Source organism: Mytilus galloprovincialis, chromosome 5 (assembly GCF_965363235.1).
Source record: "Mytilus galloprovincialis chromosome 5, xbMytGall1.hap1.1, whole genome shotgun sequence".
Taxonomy (NCBI): Eukaryota; Metazoa; Mollusca; class Bivalvia; order Mytilida; family Mytilidae; genus Mytilus; species Mytilus galloprovincialis.
The window spans coordinates 90,316,275-90,335,545 of record NC_134842.1 but is presented as its reverse complement, the minus strand read 5'-3'; the positions used below and the strand labels follow the sequence as shown (position 1 = coordinate 90,335,545).

General features: G+C 32.2%; 1 protein-coding gene across 1 annotated transcript in view; it reads right to left on the bottom strand.

Annotated features, from left to right (window-relative positions):
• The window catches only part of LOC143076667 (uncharacterized), a 40,829-nt gene extending 25,263 nt beyond the window's left edge, over nt 1-15,566 (bottom strand). Inside the window, exons 1-6 of the mRNA XM_076252506.1 lie at nt 15,456-15,566; nt 12,761-12,980; nt 10,443-10,858; nt 9,211-9,376; nt 3,659-3,768; nt 894-933 (exon numbers count right to left, since the gene is read on the bottom strand). Of these exons, the coding sequence (XP_076108621.1) occupies nt 894-933; nt 3,659-3,768; nt 9,211-9,376; nt 10,443-10,858; nt 12,761-12,863 (835 nt within the window). The 5' untranslated portion in view covers nt 12,864-12,980; nt 15,456-15,566. The remainder of the gene's footprint in view (nt 1-893; nt 934-3,658; nt 3,769-9,210; nt 9,377-10,442; nt 10,859-12,760; nt 12,981-15,455) is intronic.
• Nucleotides 15,567-19,271: the final 3,705 nt, after the last annotated feature.

Genomic DNA, 19,271 nt, shown 5'->3' with positions numbered 1-19,271 from the left:
TTCACGACTGCTTGCATGCATAAATCATGCTCTGGGGTTGAACATTGACATACAATGATTTTTTTCCACACAATATCAACAAGTCATTATCCGTAAAACCATCTGATCCGAAGGATTTGCTTAACTTTTATAAAAAGTCAAAATTTTATTAACTAAAATATAACTTTTTTTACAGAAAATACACGAAAATACACGAAAGAACTACTTCATACAAAGGTACAAATGATGTTTTTATATTTGAGTTTTTGATAAAATTGGTTGGAACTTGTCCAACAAATTTTGCATGCCGTATTACAATAATATATTTTCTCCTTTCAAATGTCAAATACTGTTTTGTTTACCATATGATTTCTTGTTTTTAAAGAAAAACGCGTTAAATTTCAATCTGAAAATCAGCAAACTTTAGGTTTGAAAGTTCTACTCGTGTATGGTATTATATTTATGTCTTCATCATTCCGACGTTCCTTGATGATATGATTATGAAAATAGCGAGAAATTTAACAAAAACACTTACTTTTTTTATTTTAAAGTGACTACCAAAAACAGTAAATTGAGTGATACCCCATTAAAGAAATAAAATACAAAAATGTGACCATAGAAACGTCTTACGAGCAGACGGAAATTAAAATATATATATTATTCTATAATTTAAAATAATTTTCAGCCGTGTGTTATTCCGGAACATTAAACACTTTAACTAAGCGTCTTTTTTGCGGTCAGTTGCAGTACTATCATTCTCTGGGTACTTTTTTAACTTTAAATCGGACATAATATTCAATTTACTTTTTCAAATTGCACTCTAAAATTGTAACACACATTAAAAGAATTTAGTTGCACTGTTTTCTGAAACACTAAAAAACAACAAATGCATGAAATGTTAGTTAATCACCTACCTAATAATGTGTCTTTATTTTCCACTTTATCCAGCAACCTCTGCAAAGAAACATGATATTATAAATGATTCCTATTATATTTAACTTGTCAATCTTGCATTGCTGAAAAAGATGCCTGTTTGTATTTTCTAACTTAACACGTATGCATAACATGCACAAATGGGTAAAACTTATTCTATAAGGATCCAAACTCATATGAGGATTTTTTAGATTAAAAAAAAAGAATGAATCTTCTGTAATATTGGCCAAAAAGCTAACAAAAGTCTGGGTTGCGCACTTATATCTACTCTAGTTTTGAAAATCATGTAAAATAAAGTCAAAATTTAATTGATGCATGTACCCTAGAAATGAGCTAAAACAAATATTGGCAAGGATTCAATTGTCCACGACTAAGCAAACAGGTCTGGGGGCAATCACTCAATATAGTTATGCTGACACAAAAAATATATATAGAATGATTTACAGTATAATTAACATTTAATCATTCTGAAAATGAAATATATCGCCCTCCCGTGAATAAAATTCCATTCCCTGGAAAAAAAATCAAGTCTTCCTATTGTAGTCTTATCATTATTTAAATTAGTTTTCAAGTTGTGACCATTTGAAATTGTTTTTTTCACATTTTCCCAAAATAATTATATAGCAAACCCTTATGTTTTATCTTTACCCAATGTGAACCATGTTTTAGTAGTACAGGGTCTTCGATTACATTTTCAAACAGTACAATCTTAATATGAATATGTCTATATTTAAATCGTTTTGGCCAAGTAGATGAAGAGGAGTAGATTTTTTTAAAGACTTTAAAATATCTACGATAAATAGTGACAATGGACACTTTGAAGGGCAATCATTTCGTAAGGGGTTAATTTTGTTCAGGATGACCTGATAAATATTTTAAGATGAAACTTTTGCTGTAAATGCTTTAGTTTCAGAGACATAAATATGTATATGCATTTTACCTCTTCGTATTCTATCTTTGACGGCCATGTTGGTAATGGGTGAAGTAATCTGATTCATCTTTTTAAACTAGACATCCTGAGGATGATTTGGGCTATAAGTATCGTTTAACTTGACCCAGTACTTTCAGGGAAAAGATTACCAAAATTTACAGTTAATTGTGAACAATTGATTCTAAATGAGAACATCTCCTTAAGTGTTCAATTGAACATTTCGGTCTTATTTATAGAACATTGTACTTTGCTGATTTTTTTGCTATTAACAGTTCATATATATCTTTTATAATAACCAAGATGATAACCAAAAACTGCAAAATGTCCTTGAAATTAACTGTTTAGGTGCAGCAACACGGGTTGTCTGATTTGTCTGAAATTTACAGCGAAGATAAGTTTTGACCTGCTGAACATGTCTATTTTTGTCGGGTTTGCTTTAGTTTTGCTCGTTATGCTTTTGTATTTCATTCCATGTTCTTTTTTTTTTTGCTCTTGGAGTCATTTTGGTTCGTTGGCATGGTCATCTACGGACCAAAACTAAGGATGATCTATGCCAAGTGTGGTTTAACTTTGCACAGTTATTTCAGAGAGGAAACTTTTTGTTTAAGATTATAAAAACTTACAACATATTGAGAAAACTTTAAAAGAGCAATTACTCCTAAAGGGATCCATTTACTTACAATTTCGGTCATGTTAGCTTTAATTATTTTTGTAGATCTCAGTTTGTTAAAAAGTTTTGCTGTTTGAAGTTTATCTCTAGCTATCTAAGTTTCAGTGATATAAGCGAAAAAAAAAACATGTATTTCATCCCTAAGATCTACGTTAAGTCTTGCTGTTCTTTTTGTCCGTGAGCGGGGTCATTGGATACATGTTTTTAGGGAAAGATGCATAACCTTTATACTTTAAATTAATTGTATAGAAGTCTTCTGACTCGTATGAATAATAGAACACGCCAACAATAAATGAAGCACAATAGGTTTTCATGGACCTGTCTGTTGTTTGTAAAAAGAAGCATATCTTCCAAAATGTTACAAATACTGGTATGTTGACAATCAGGCATCTTGACAATGTCAGTTTTTAAAACAGTACATTTGCTTGATTCGAAGTGTTTTTGTACAAATAATCAGTTATCCCTTCGTAAACAATATATTTGAATCTACATTTGAATCTATATAGGATCACCCCCAGTTTTTGGTGAGGTTCGTGTTACTTAGTCTTCAGTTTTCTATGTTGTGTCTTATGTACTATAATTTATCCGTCTATCTTTTTATTTTTTGCCATGGCGTTGTCACTTTATATTATATTTATGAGCTGGACTCTTCCTCCATTTTGTCCTCTGGTATCTTTCGTCCCTATTTTTTAGTATGTTTATATACTAGCGGGACGGCTGCAGTGCAGGCGATTTGGTGTCACGATATCACAGTAGCATGGGTTCGAATCCCGGCGAGGGATGAACCAAAAATTTGCGAAAGCAAATTGGTTTCCAGTTGGCACAGTAGTTTCTGATAAAAATATATTTGTTAAAGTTAAATGACTCCGATGGATGACAACGCGGACGGAGGACGATGATGACGACGTACGACAAAATGCAGAGTAAAGCTTTCTTCGTCCGTGAGGCCAGGTGTGGTAAAAACGGGAAGGTTAATAAAAACTGAAAAAATCTAATGTTATCAACCAGTTTTGTTAAAGTCAGAAACAATAAACAGTTGAAATATTTTGTACGTTGATTTTTTAAATGTACGCATTTCATTATTGCACTCAAAAAGATCCAAAGGTAAAACAAATCTCAAATAAATTTACTAAATTCTTACTTACTTTTATCTTTGCAGAAGTATTATCTGTTTCTTTTGCTACATGTTTTAAACTTTTAACTAAACCATGTAGAAGTCGGCAAATCTTGTTTTTATCATTCAAAGAACTTGGACCTGAAAGGTTATAGCGTAGCAGTTATTCAACATTAAAAGATTGAAAGATTTATAAAGTATCAAACATGTTTAAGTTCTTCCACAATTAAATGAGTTCAAAATTTGAAATCAAACTACTACTTTTGATCCTTCTTTCAGATTTATAAAATTACTTAATTATAGTCCTGGTACCTTTGTTAACTATTATCATTGACATGCACCAAATGTGAACCTCAAACATCAAAAGGAGCCAGTCAATTCTATTGATACTCAGGACTTGTTCATTTTTGTTCTCGATCTAAATACGGTTATAAGGGAACCGAAGTTCCTTTCAACCCACAACATGCTGTACTACTATAGATCATAAGGCCAGCTCGATTATCTCTTGTTATAACAATTTTACTTTAACATAACTTATTCCTCCAAAATAACTAAAGCGAATGCATATGTGCATTCATTTTTTAATATAAACAATGCCGTTAGTTTTCTCGTTTGAATTGTTTTACATTGTCATATTGGGGTCTTTTATAACTGACTATGCGGTATGGGCTTTTCTCATTGTTAAAGGCCGTACGGTGACCTATAGTTGTCAATGTCTGTGTCATTTTGGTCTCTCATTGACAATCATACCACATCTTCTTTTTTATATATAGGTAATATGTATATGATCGTGCATCGTTATAATGATACTGTTTAATTTGCCAGAATTGGTCAGTTAATGACAACTTGATTTTTGTGTGTAATAAATCATATCAATTTTTTTTTATCATTGTCATATTACAGCTGTTAAGTTAAAATACCTAATGCTTTTTTTTTTAGTAAATATGTATATATAATCAGTGCTTCTGTTTTAGATTGAGGGATAGAAGAAGTATTTCTAAAAAAGTAAAATATTTTCCATTGTTTTATAAAATATATATATATATATAATTGTTAATGGAAATGGGGAATGTGTAAAAGAGACAACAACCATAGAACAGACTACGGAAGAAGGTCACCAATAGGTCTTCAATGCATTGAGAAATTCCCCAACCGGAGGCGTCATTCATCTGTACCCAAATATATATACTAGGTCAGTGATAATGGACGTCATACTAAACTCCAAATTAAAAATAATACACTACTAACAAAGGCCAGAGGATCCTGACTTGGGACGGGTGAAAAAAATCGGCGGGGTTAAACCGTCCCCCTATACCTCAAGCTAATCAGGGAAAATAAACGCATACCAATACGTATTTTAAAACTCAGCTCAAGAGAAGTCCGAATTCGATTTCTTAAGATGTAAAAAAAGAAAATAAATAAAATGACAATAATACATAAATAACAACATACTATTACTTGATTTATTTCACTTGACTCGGCGCAGTCAAAACGGTTGCTCATTATTGACCAGTCCATCTACTGATAGATGTTTTTGGAAAATCTCATCGATAAGGTGTTCAGTTATCACGGGTAGTAAGGTCGTCATTTCGAGGAGCGCTAAGTACAGTGATTTTGTTATAATTTGGTTAAGTTGGTCATAGATAAGTAATGTAACATTCCAAAACGAATGCCTCAGTTCTTCTTAAATGATCAAATAAAAAGCAAATGTTTGAATCTATATTGTTAGTCAAACTATCTAAATTGAAATTGTTGTTCTAAAGAAATGTACTCAGGATAACCAAGATATCCAAATTGTTATGGTTTGGTTAAGCGATAGACATGGTTAAGTTAAGAGTCTAGAAATTCGTCATGGTCTTGCCTACATTTGTCATGGTTTAAATTAAAATTAATACATCTTTGTGGCACCTTAATATTGATAGTTTGTTTGAATGCGATTGTGAAAATTTAAAGTAACATACTTAACTAATTGAATAAAGATGAAAAAAGACTTTTGACCAAATGTGCTGGGCGTAAACGGCAAAAAGGCCGGATTAATCGTACATTTATATATTGTTTTACCCCGCGTAACGCATTGTAGGGTCAATGGAAATATTCGGCGTTCGTATTTTTGACCATCCGTCTGTGCGTTCATCCGTCCGGTTTCACGTTTACAATTCTTGCCGGCTTTTTATTATTATGAAACTTAATATATCATAGTTTTTTTTTTAAAAGTTTTGTTCAAAATTGCATTGTTAGCACTCTTAAATGTACAATTCTTGCCAGAATTTTATGGAACTTACATTATGTAAATTCCATAACATTCTGGCAAAATTTACATCATAGGTTTATATAAGCAATGTCTAGGACGAATTCAAAATTAGTGTGAAAAGAGTTGTGTCCCTTAGAAATATAATGATATGGAGAACTGCATTTTAGGCGCGCTAGCTCTCATATGTACAATTCATACCCAAATTCTATGTAAAAGAGGGACGAAAGATAGCAGAGGGACAGTCAAACTCATAAATCGAAAATAAACTGACAACACAATGGCTAAAACTCAAAAGGACAAACAGACAAACAATAGTACACATGATACAACATAGAAAACTAAGGAATAAACAACACAAACCACACCAAAAATTAGGGGTGATATCAGGAGCTACGGAAGGGTAAGCAGGTTCTGCTCCACATGTGGCACCTATCCTGTGCTTATGAGATAACAAATTCAGTAAATAGTCTAACTCGGTAGGTCACATTTATGAAAGGGAAGGGGATTGTAGTTACGACGTAAGGAACATATCCGATATCATTTGTGAAACGGTTATTCCATAACGGTCAACCAACTCGTGATGGCGTCCGTAAAATTACGAAGAGATAATTGTTTGTAAGTTGAATCATAGGTTGATATCAACAATTGTTTGGACTGATTTGAAAATTAGTACCGAAATATTATTATTCTACTATCTCAAGCTGCGGTCATACTTTACCGGATTGCTCTAACGTACGCCGAACTGATGAAAATAAGTTTTCCGTTGACAAAATTAGTATCCGTTGGTAAACTGACCAAATAAAACGGACGGGCAATGAATGACTAACGAACACTTACAGAATATGCAGTGTACGAGACACGGAAACGTACTGGACAGAACGGACGTCAAATGTACATTCAACGGACGAGTATCGCATAAAACGGACACCTAATGGAAGCGTACTGGATAAAAAGGATGAACAAGATAAGCGGAAAATCAAACTGAGCGATATTTATAATACATATCTTTCATGACTAAGCATTGATGTAGCCCACCTCCTCTGTCTTATCCTTCTTATCCTTTCGACAACTATAAGGTTTATATTTCAAACATTTAAGTTCAGTCGTACCTGAATAAGAGATGTTCGATAGTGAAGACATGCTTAAGTCACTTGCTAAAAGGTATTTGCTCTAGGGTGGATAGTTGTCTCATCGGAAATCATACTGTTTTTACTTATTGTATATTACTATGTGTTTTCTTATGTCATAGTGTATTCTGCGTACCCCAATATTTAAAAAAAGTTGCTATTGTTGAAATTCATTAATTTATTGCTTTAGTGGTCTCTATATATGTGCTTGTTCTATAATTATGTTAGTTATAATGATAATATCTTATTTTTACTGTAGATGACTTATTTTAGTGAATTATTGCGAGTAAAAGATCATCTTTAAGGTGGCTCGCGGGTCTAAATCAAAATTTTATTTTAATATAGGGTTTTGCTATATTTGTCCACAAATGAACTTTATCTTATACTTAATAACAAAAAAGAAGATGTGTCATCGTTCATTTACACTCACAATCTGCCTTCGAAAGAAGCATACATTTTTGTAAAGCTACTTCTTTTCCTGTTGAACTAATAAGACATGTAAGAGAAAAAAAAGCAATTTCGAAATAAAAAAGAACTGAATTACAGAAATCGCTCAAAGTTTAATAAAGTTTAGTTTTTGGACAGCTTTTTTGGAAATAATAATAAAAAATATAGGTCACCGATGAGTTAAAAAAATATTTCACTTTTAATGCAAAACAATTTCACTTTTAACATGTTTAATGTAAAACAATTTCATTTTTGCACCAAAGGGATGTAATTTGAATTTTAACGGTATATACACTTTTGAAGTCATCAGGAGCCATCGCAAATTGATTTTTGTTTAATGTTGTTTGTACCATATGATAGAGTAAAAACTAATAAAGGTAATAAATAATTTTTTTAATTTTTTTTCCGAAATTGTTATACCCTCGAGCCTCCTTTTAAAACATTAAAACACAGATCTACTCGTCTTGGAACAAAACAACAGCATTAGAAAATAGCGACAAAATATTGACTTAGAATAGGATAGAATGGGTTAAACTCGAAAACTATTATCAGCGAAAATATTCTTAAACAGTATCTTAATAGTTGTACATAAAGTCTGTTTATTTTGATCATAACATTTCCATCATTCACGACAGGAATCTCATAACTGAACTATGTCGAACTTGAAATTAACCATGACACTAGCGAACCAAACCATGACATCGAATTTTCTGTAATCTTAAATTATGTGCAAATGTTTTTTTGTTTTTTTTTAATAATTCACAGCAGATTGATACAATAACAGAACATGGGATCTAACAGACAGTAAAAACATAACCACTTTTTGCATTAGAAACGAACAACAACTTATAAATTTTGAAATACGCAAGCTGTATTCTGTGTCAAATTATAACTATATGATAAAAAAATTAATGTACTAAAATATTAACAATAAACAAAGATTCTTACCAGCTTGAATTTATATTCAGAGGTTCATTTAGCGAAAAATACGAATGTTTATATTGTGTCATTGATTGTCAATTAAAACTCTTAACACAACCATGTCTAACTTAACCAAACTATGACAAAATCACTGTACTAAATGACCATCGATATGATGATTTTACTACCCGTGGTTATAGTCATTGTAAATTCGTTTGGTGACACTGACAGGTAATTAGAAAACAATGATAATTATAACGGCTATCACACTTTTCACACATCTTCGAATAGACTGTCCTTATGCAAATTAAAACGTAAGCTACGCCCGATCAGTTGAAATAACATTGGCAATACTAGCAGTTAAATGACATGCCAGCTTCAGACCTCAATTTAACTGATTGAAAGATAATGTCTTCATCATATGAATATCAGGCACAATCCCTCACGTTAGGGGTTTATTATCATATCATCATAAAGTATATGAGAGTGACATAACCCGTGTCATGACAACAACTGGTTTTAAATAAATGTGTTTAATCCCAATGCAAAGACTCTATCAGTGAGTCAATATTTAAGCCAAACTATACAAATTGTAATGACCTGACAACAGTATTGTTACCATATCCCTTATATAAGTTTTCATGTTCTTTTCATCCCTTTATTCTAATCACACCCCTGATTTTAATACAAATTTTCTCTTTAATATTTTGCTTGCAAATACGATCATAATGGATTTATAATGATATCTATGAGTGAAGGGTGAAGTTGTGTATGTATTATTCCCCACGAGGAAACTTGGCAGACTCCATCAAAACCCTAAAATTATAAGTTCCTTACCATCTATTTCCAATTTTTCTATTTCTAGTAAGGTTTGACTTTCCTCAGTTGAACACAGACGGAGTTTCTTGACAAGGTTCGTCATCAGCTTGAATGAATCGGAATACTTTACAGCGTCCCAAATAGTGGGATCACAATGAGCCCATTCATTCCATACATCTCGTACCTGATATAAAAAAAATCATATTACATGTATAACTTGTATTTAAAGTCTATGATAATAAATTTCTTTGTAATCTCAATAACAGGACATTACAGTGACCGGTCATCCCATTTATTCACAAATAAATGCAAAATTGAATAATCATTGAGAGATTAAACATTTGACAACTTTACCAGCTTATAATTATGATATAATTTTATCTTCATATACATTTTATTTCAGATTTCTTTTAGCCCATACTACAGCATTTCAAGCACCTTATTATGTTGTTACTAATTGAATATTTCTCAGTTTTACAAATGATGATTTTTTTATGATTAATGTTCCAGTTCCAAATTGTGCATTTAACATGTTTAATCTGATCTGTGTTGTAATTTGGTATAACCATACGACAATCTTTTAATGTTTTACATTACTCAGTAAAATAAGATTCTCTCCTAATTTAAAAAAAAAATCTTTTCAAATTGTAAACCCAATGTATCGTATAAATTTCGTTGATCCAATCTGATAAATGAACTGGATGATTAATTATCTTTACTATAACATCTGAATACAATAGAAAAGGAATAAGATTTACAACTACAAACTTTAAGACATTTGAGAAAATCCGATGAGAATAAGAAATATAACGTCAAAACTTAATACATGAATTTGGGATAGAAAGGTACCATGACACGTCTTATAGCAATGCGAGTTCACACTCACCAAAAAGTCACAAAATTTGGAATAAGTCACGTTCGGTAGTTAAAATATCTGACGACTAAATTACAACCCACAATCTAAGACGTTGTAAAAATATCCTTAGATAGTTTGGACAAAGACACATCATACGGAACAACCAATAAACATTTTACAAAATGTTTTATATATCTATGAAAATAAAGGTACTGTCGACAAATTGTTACAAAAAAACGACCTAGAATTTTAGAATATTGGTTGTACAAATGAATATCATCGGAATATTAAACACTAGAAAAAAAACATGTAAGCAATCAAATCATGATCTATTCCTTTTTTTAGAGGAGGTCATATACGGTGTGATATTAGATTTTATAGATACTACACGTACGTTTTCAGCATATGACATTACTGCTGTAGGGAACTGGCCATCAATGTTGATGACTAATCCCAACAAGGCAGATAAGTCGCAAGTTTCGTCGAAGCCTGTATAATGTGTCATGTGTATCTGTAGAAATAGCTTGGACAAATCAACAACACTCTTGATTGTGTAGTCGTACGTTGTTTTTTGATAACCATGCATTGCTTTGTTATTGTTGATATTTTCGTAATTCAAGAAGGTATACGTTGGTTGGTAATGTGTTGAAAATGTTTGCGTATCAATCTTCTCTCTGAGAGTTAACTCTTCATAAAGTGAAGTTAAAATTGGAACAACATATTTCCTCAGTGCTGGTGATATAACGCTTTGAAGACATACTCCAACAACCAGGTATCTTTTTTGATTCTCATTAAAAATTGCTGGTGTTGCTGAAAAAAGGAATTAGAATATAATTTTTATCATCAGACAAATGCAGAAAGCTACGGAGCCCTGTTGGTCTCACACAGATTATAAAGTGTCTTTTAAATATCCTGCGCTGAAGATGTGTAAAGTCTAGCGTTGGAGATGTAAAGTCTAGCGCTAGACATGTAAAGTCTAGCGCTGGAGATCAAGCGCTGGAGATGTAAAGTCAAGCGCTGAATATGTAAAGTCTAGCGCGGGAGATGTAAGGTCTAGCGCTAGAGATGTGTAAAATCTAGCGCTGGAGATATGCAAAGTTTAGCGCAAGAGATGTAAAGTCACGCGATGGAGATGTAAAATCAAGCGCTGAAGATGTAAAGTCTAGCGCTGAAGATGTAAAATCAAGCGCTGGAGATGTAAAGTCTGGCGCTAGATATGTAAAATCAAGCGCTGGAGATGTAAAGTCCAGCGCTGAAGATGTAAAGTCAAGCGCTGGAGATATAAAGTCTAGCGCTGGAGATGAGAAGTCAAGCGCTGGAAATATAAAGTCTAGCGATGGAGATGTAAAGTCAAGCGCTGGAAATGTAAAAAAAAATAAGTTGATCCCTAAATTATTATTATTGTAGTCTTTAATTTTTCCGTATATCTTGTTCATCCGTTTTATCCGGTACGCTTCTATTGGGTCTCGTTTTATGCGGTACTCGTCCGTTGGCTGTACGTTCGATATCCTTTCTGTCCGGTACGTTTCCGTTTCTCGTACGTTGCATTTCCGGTGTATGTCCGTTATGCATTCGTTACACGTCCGTTTTATTCGGTCAGTGCATCAACGGACTCCAAACGGATAACAATTTTGTCAACGGACAACTTCTTTTTTTTCATCCGTCAGGCGTCCGTTCGCCTTAAGCCTCGGTCACACCTTACCGGATAGCACGAACGTACATCCAATGGACGAATACCGCATAAAACGGACACCTAACGGAAGTGTACCGGATAAAACGAATGAACAATATATACGGAAAAATTAAAGGCGACAATAATAATACATGTAACATCGTATAAATATTCAAAATGTTTAGGTGTAACGATGACCTAAAGTTGTTAATTTCTGTGTTATTTTGGTCTCTTGTGGAGATTTTTCTCGTTGGCAATCATACCACATCTCCTTTTATCTATATAGTATTTGTTCCCATTTAGCTAAGCGGTTAGGGCTATAACCCCCTCATCGATCCTAAACTTTATTTTGAGATATAAAACCTAGTGGAATCTATATACTTTTACACAACTTATTGTCTTGAAACATGAAAAAAAAATGCTTTTTCTCCCCTTTTTGGCCGTTTTTGTTCCCTATTTCCAAAACTATTGGAAGAATAAGTTCAATAACCCTGAAAATCAATATTTTGACTATTTTATTTACCATGTCTGTTTAGTTCACGCATCATTGTAAATATAACATAATTTGATGAGACTATCGTACAAAGTAAGAGGTTTAGCGCTATAAAACCAGTTTTAATCCACCATTTTCTACATTTGGATGTGCCTGTACCAAATCAGAAATATGACAGTTGTTGTCAATTTGTTTTTGATATATTAGATTTTGCCAAGTGATTAGGAACTTTCCGATTTGATTTTCCTCAGAGTTCAGTATTTTTGTGATTTTACTTTTTATCATATACATCTGAAAAATTTCCCCACCAATAAATAAGTTTTCAAACTGGAAAATACGACCTATTTCAGCTTCACATCCCATCACCTTCTATAAAGGAAGTAGTCTCTCCCTTCACGCCCATGGTTTGGGACTGATGCCGATACTCATAAGTTGTCTGTGAAAAAAATGTCTTCAGACGATGACGAATAGTACGTCATACCATTATGAGACCGAAAAAAATATTGTGATAATGCCATTTTATAATTATTGAATACGATATAGATACCTTCTTCTCGTGGTAGTTTTGCATCTGTCTCATCCATTTTATCTAGGAGTTCCTTTGGAAATGAACGCTTTTCACCACCTGAAGTTGACGGTTCTTTTTCCATGTTGTTTGTAGTAACACAGCCTTAATATATGTCACAACATCTTATATATTGTCTTCCATTTCTCCATCTGTGCATGTATACACCTTTTTACAGCTGTATTGTTATTGTTATACCATACTGGATTAATGAAAACAATATAGAGCTTGTAATTGATTGTACTAAGACTCTGGTCTACAGAAAATTGCGGAAGGTAATTAAAAGTTTTGCCGACATTTTATTTTATTAGTAAACTCTTATCGAAGTTCAACTAATGATAAAAAAAACGTTATACAGAAAGAACAATGTTTTGGAGATCAATTTTGCGGGCGTATAAAAATAAGATGAAAATAGACTAATTCGATTTTCGGAAAGCTAACAGACAGATACATCATAATGTTACAATGAACGACAAGAGAGCAAATATGAATGGGAAAAGTAAAAACAAACATTTCAAAATAGCAATGATGAAAAAAAAATATGATGTCTTACAATAATTACACAATTGTTAAATCGACAAATAATATTTTAAAATATATCTAAATAATGTCATATATAGCATTCTTTTGTTATGCATGAATTTTTCTATCGGTGAATTCCCTAACCTATCAACTATTTCTTATTAATATTTGTAACTGATCGTCCAGAGTTACTTACCACCTGATTGTCTTAAAATCATTTACTGTTTACTGCGTATTGAGTCAAGCATTAATCATATCTTCACCAATTGTAAACAGTACAGTTTAATGTGGAAAATATTACAATTATACGTGATTTGAATCAAGTTTTTTCCTTCATTTATGCATTATATAGGGTTGTAAAAGCGTTCATTATTCTGTGCCTCATACAAATTGTGCTTTAGTCAACATTTTATATCCCAATAAAATGACAAAAAGAACCATTTAATTTTGAATAGTAGCATGAATAACAATACATCTATTTAACAAATTAAAGAAAACGGCATTCGATTTTTTCATGATTTTCATATTTTTATCATTTTACAAATGTATTTTCTAATTGTTTATGCAATGCCATCCGCAACGTAAACAGATCATCGTTATATTTTAGGTGAGAGGTGTACGCAGGGGCTAGCCTTGAATCAAATGGTCATGCTCATAACAAGTATACTGTCCTCTAGCTGTCATTTAGGAGTTAAGTGTGTTAAAGTAGCTGACACTTTGACTTACACCCAACGGTATTTCCTTTCGAGTTTGTCAAAGTAGTTTTACTTTTTTTAACCAACGGAAGTCTGAATATATACTTTTTGTCTCACTAAACAGGTAAGTTTCTAACACAATAACAAATTAATGAAGAAAATAACACCTTTAGGCATTTTTGCGACACTTTATCGATTATATTGCGGCCTAACCTATTTACGCCATATACAATCAATTTTAAATTAAAGCAACAAACTAATCTTTAAAAACAGCAAATTTAACGGTATAAGTTATTTGAACTTTATCGGACAAAATATGCGGTGTGTATAAATTTGTACAACAGATCATATGTGATTTATGTGCAGGAGTTTTAAAATCAATCATCACACCTAAAAATCTAGATATTGCATTCAAATACATGTACATTTTAACAGAATGGATTCGATATAATTTGTGACAATCTATCTTAGACGCCCTTTCTTAAAGATCTGACAGACGGACGATAGGTCAACTACTAATTAACAGTGTGGTATTCATCATACGTGACACAAACTGCCAGAAGTCGATTTCTAGTTAATTCATGTTTATCAACGAAGAGTGTGATCTCTTTATTGATCAGCTGTTGTTCCTCCAATCACATCCTTCGTGTTGGTATTTGCTAGCTGTTTTCTTCATCGTACAAATTATTTTAACATCGAGGTCACACGATGGGGAACATATGTTGAGCAGGATCTATTTTCCTTTCCGGAGCACCTGGTACTCCAGTTTTGGGTGGGATTCGTGTTGCTGTTGATGATTTAAACTGTTCAACTTCCGTCTTTCCATTTCTCAGTAGTAACATACAGTTTTTGATGAGGTTCGGGTCTTTAATTTTCTATGTTATGTTTTGTATACTAATGTCTGTCTATTTGTTTAAAATTGAGAATGGAAATGGGGAATGTGTTGTTTGTCTGTCATTTTCTTTTCTAGCCTTTGCGATGTCAGTTTATTTTCGACTTATGAGTTTGAATGTCCATCGGTTGTTTTTTTGTTTACCTCTTTCTTGTCAGAAATAAACAATATTATGCGATTTTTTTCAGGGAGATTTATTTTTCTACAGTTTAATCTCTCTTTTTAATGTTTCTTTAATTTTTTTCTCCTTATCCCTTCATTTATTTTCTGCAAACGTTAAAAACAAATTCAGCTTAAAAATAAATGGACTGTTATTGACAGCTGTGTGTCCTATTTGATTTCCAATTGTGTTTTCTACGGTCGAAACCTCTATGAGATTTTAGTTAAAATGTTTTATGTTATCTTTTGTCACCTAGCTTACTTAGTTTTGACTAGAATATTTTGTTTACTGTTATTTCAGGCTTTGTAAAACAAGGTAGCTTCGGAATGAATGATGTTGTTATATTTTAAATGTTTTTGTTCCTTCTTTCGTTTGTAACAAAAAGAATAATAAGAATAATTAACGTACCATTTCTGAAGTATTGCACTTTTCAAATTTTAAGGTCCGATCAAATCAATTATCATATGGCATAGGATGATATGAACTTCATCTGTTGAGTTTTATAAATATAAAGTGCTTAAAATGGCGTTCTTTCTTATGACAGAGGGAGATATTGAGGGTTTATATGTTACTGCATTTAGTCATTTAGTATGCAACATTGTACGATACACATCCTTCTTTATCACTAGAATTGAAAGGACAACTTAATTTGATGAATGCAACAAGATTTTTTTCAAAATAATTTGTTTCTTTCAGTTGTTGGTTTTATTTAGTAGTACATACCCTTAAAGAGACCCTGAACCAGTTTCAGTGTACATGTACAATCTGATATTTTATACTATACAAATATATTGAATGGGGTAAATACACATTACCAAGTGACGTACTTTGTTGGTATTTAAAAATCTTTCTATAGCCTTCTTTCGTTAAACATGAATTTTTCTATCGGTAAATTCCCTTACCTTTTAATTATTTTTTATTAATGTTTGTAACTGATACTCAAAAGTTACCTGCTTGTCTTAACGTAACGTTTTTTAATCATTTACTGTTTTGAACGTATTGAGTCAAGCATTAATCATATCTTCACTAATTGTAAATAGTTAAAAACATATTACAATTATACGTACGCGTGATTTGAATCGAGTGTTTTCCTTCATTTTTGCAAGATCAAGTCACATCATTTAGTAGTGGAGTCAGTCACGAATATAAAGACGACTATAACTGATACCAATAAAGAAATAAATGATACTTTTATTATTTTCTAACTCTTTAAATGGCAATTAGGTTTGATAACAAGAAAAAGTGGGGGAGGGGGGGGGGGGGGGGGCATTATGTCAATTTTCAAGATGCACCATCACTTTGAGAAGATTTTTAATATTTATATCGGATATATAATAAAATATTTATTGCGTTTATTTTTCCGTTGTCAAATTGAGACTTTATCATTGCGTTTTTTGTAGTGAAATTAATGATATTTTAACCATTCGAGACAGCTTTAACTGTCGCGAGTGGATATGTATCATAGTACACGATATTTAATGGTGGAATCTGTTTCTCTAATGATTTTAGACATCATGCAGACAATATCTTAATCTTTGTTTTCGAACGACTTCCAAAAGATGTTTTCTACATTAGAAAATGCCTGTACCAAGTCAGGAATATGACAGTTGTTATCCATTCGTTTGATGTGTTTGGACTTTTGATTTTGCCTTTTGATTTTTGATTTTCCTTTTTGAATTTTCCTCGGAGTTCAGTATTTTTGTGTTTTTACTTTTTTCTATTTGACATCATTATGCATTGTTGACTTTTAACCAACGAAAGTTGTATATATTCTGTTTTTTATCTAATTTTTTTCTTCATAAATTCAAAATATGAAGGATCAATGTGTCGGAAAAAAAATCCATTTAAAAAAAAGGTTTCCTTTTATTCTCTACAAGCGGGTATTTACTTATTAGAAAATATTAAGATAATGAGAGAATAAAAAACACTTTTGGGTAATTGTATTTTGGCGACACTTTATCCATTATTTTGCAACACCTAACCTATTGACGCCTAAAACAATCAATTTCAAATTATTGCAACACATATAAGTCATTTAAATTTTATAAAACACAAAACGGGGTGTGTTTAACTTTGTATAGCAGGTAATATGTGACTTATATGCTTGAGTTTTAAAACCGATCATCACAATTAAAAATATATGTATTGCATTTAGTGACCATTGCTGTACTTCGTATATTGTATCAGAGATCCTTGTTTAATTCCTACAAGAAGATAACACCTCCCGAAACGAAGTGTATTGTTCGTTAGAAGTGAACAAAAAACCGACGAAATCAATTTCTAGTTCCTGCATGATTATCAACAACGAATATTTTTTCCGTGTTAGTATTTGGTAGCTGTTTGCTTCACCGTACAAATTATTCAAACATCTTAGATATCTTGAAGTCGGATTAAACATAATTTTCATAATCTAGTTTTCTTTGTTGTTTCATTTCGCAATAACCGCCTTCGAAATGTCTCTGATTATCACATGTAAAACCATAGCATTCTATTTTAACATCAGATTTAATATTTTTCTTAAAGCTGAGGTATGAATCCATTTTTATTATTTCTTACCATATCAAGTTAAAACTGATGTTTCTGTTTTAGGTATTCATTATTTCCATTCGATTCAAATATTTTAATTTTCCATTCGATTCAAATATTTTAATTTTCCATTCGATTCAAATATTTTAATTTTCCATTCGATTCAAATATTTTAATTTTCTGTAATTTGTCTTGTAAATCATTGTACACAAATTGTTTAGGGTGATATACATAATGATAAATAATTAATAAAACATTATCTTTTTAATCATATTGAATTAAATAATTTACCCATGAGTAATTTTGCTTTCGTTTTTCAGATCTAACGATTTATATTATATTATCTACGTTGGTTATTTATTTCCGTTTCCTCCAACTGAATTTAACATAGTCAACCATTAGCTACCATTGTGACCAATCGTCCAAATTTAATAGGTTGTTGCTAAGCAAATATCATTTCGCAATTTTCTATTGACTTTTTATCTATTACTTTAATTTGATTTTGATCACCAGTTGACCAAAATGGGCTATTTGACCCGGATTTATTTTCCTTAAGAAGATGAAGTTTTCGTTGATAATTTTAAAATTTCTTTATAAGTTACATTAATTTGTATTTGACTGTCATATAGATGATTGGTTTAGCTTACTATAAAACAAGGTTCAATCCACCATATTCAACATTTGAAAATGCCTGTACCAAGTCAGGAATATGACAGTTGTCATCCACTCGTTTAAAGTGTTTGATATTTTCATTTTGCCATTTGATTAGGACTTACATCTAGCAATTTACTATTAGGGTCGGTTGAAAAAGAAACCTTTACGATCCGGAGCTGCATTATGTACAGTAAAGGGAACTTCTTTCAGTTTCAGTCTGGATGTTCTTTCCCCTAAAACTGTTTTCAGTGGTTTCAAAGACTTCATCCATGCCTCTTTAAGATTTGGGTATTTTGTTGGTTTAGTACGAATGTCATTCATTGAATTTGCAGATCGCAAAACTTGTTCCATGGCACTTGTTGACTCTTCTCTCATCAGAGATATATTCTGGATTGCAAGATTTAAAATGGACATAATCCGTTCTGCTGGATTGGCCCATGAATTACCTGGGGCAGGGTGACCAGCTATTAATGTGTCAACCCCTAACTTTTTAAGTACAATTAAAGCTAACTTCACCAAATGACAAGTTATACGATAATCAGGGCCGCCATCAGAAATATCATCAACACCGGCATAGTTGGCTTCTCCTGTAGGATATATTTGATTTCTACAGAGTGTCTCCGTGGGGTGCTTGGTTCGAATACTGAGTCTTTATATGTCACATTGACTTTACCTCTGTAGAAGGAGCCATTTTGATTTCAGGAAGGTTAACTTCTAAACAAACCGTTGGGATTAGGGAACCTTTGCTCACCAGGTCATGACCCAACGCTGACAGTTCAGAAGTAGTCGGAAAAAATGACTTTTTTCCCCGTACACCAGTTGACATAGCTAGTCCTGGTTCCCCAAAGTCAACTTTACATTTGTCATCTACACAGATAAATGTCACCAGATCTCTGAACTTGGTGGCATACTGCAACATGTATTTAAACATTGCAGCACAGTAATGCTCATCCACATGGGCATTCCGCAGCAGGCGTGTTTGAACATTAAACTGCAAAGGAACTTTGCTGGTGTAGAGTTTTGAAGTTTTAGCATGAGCACTTT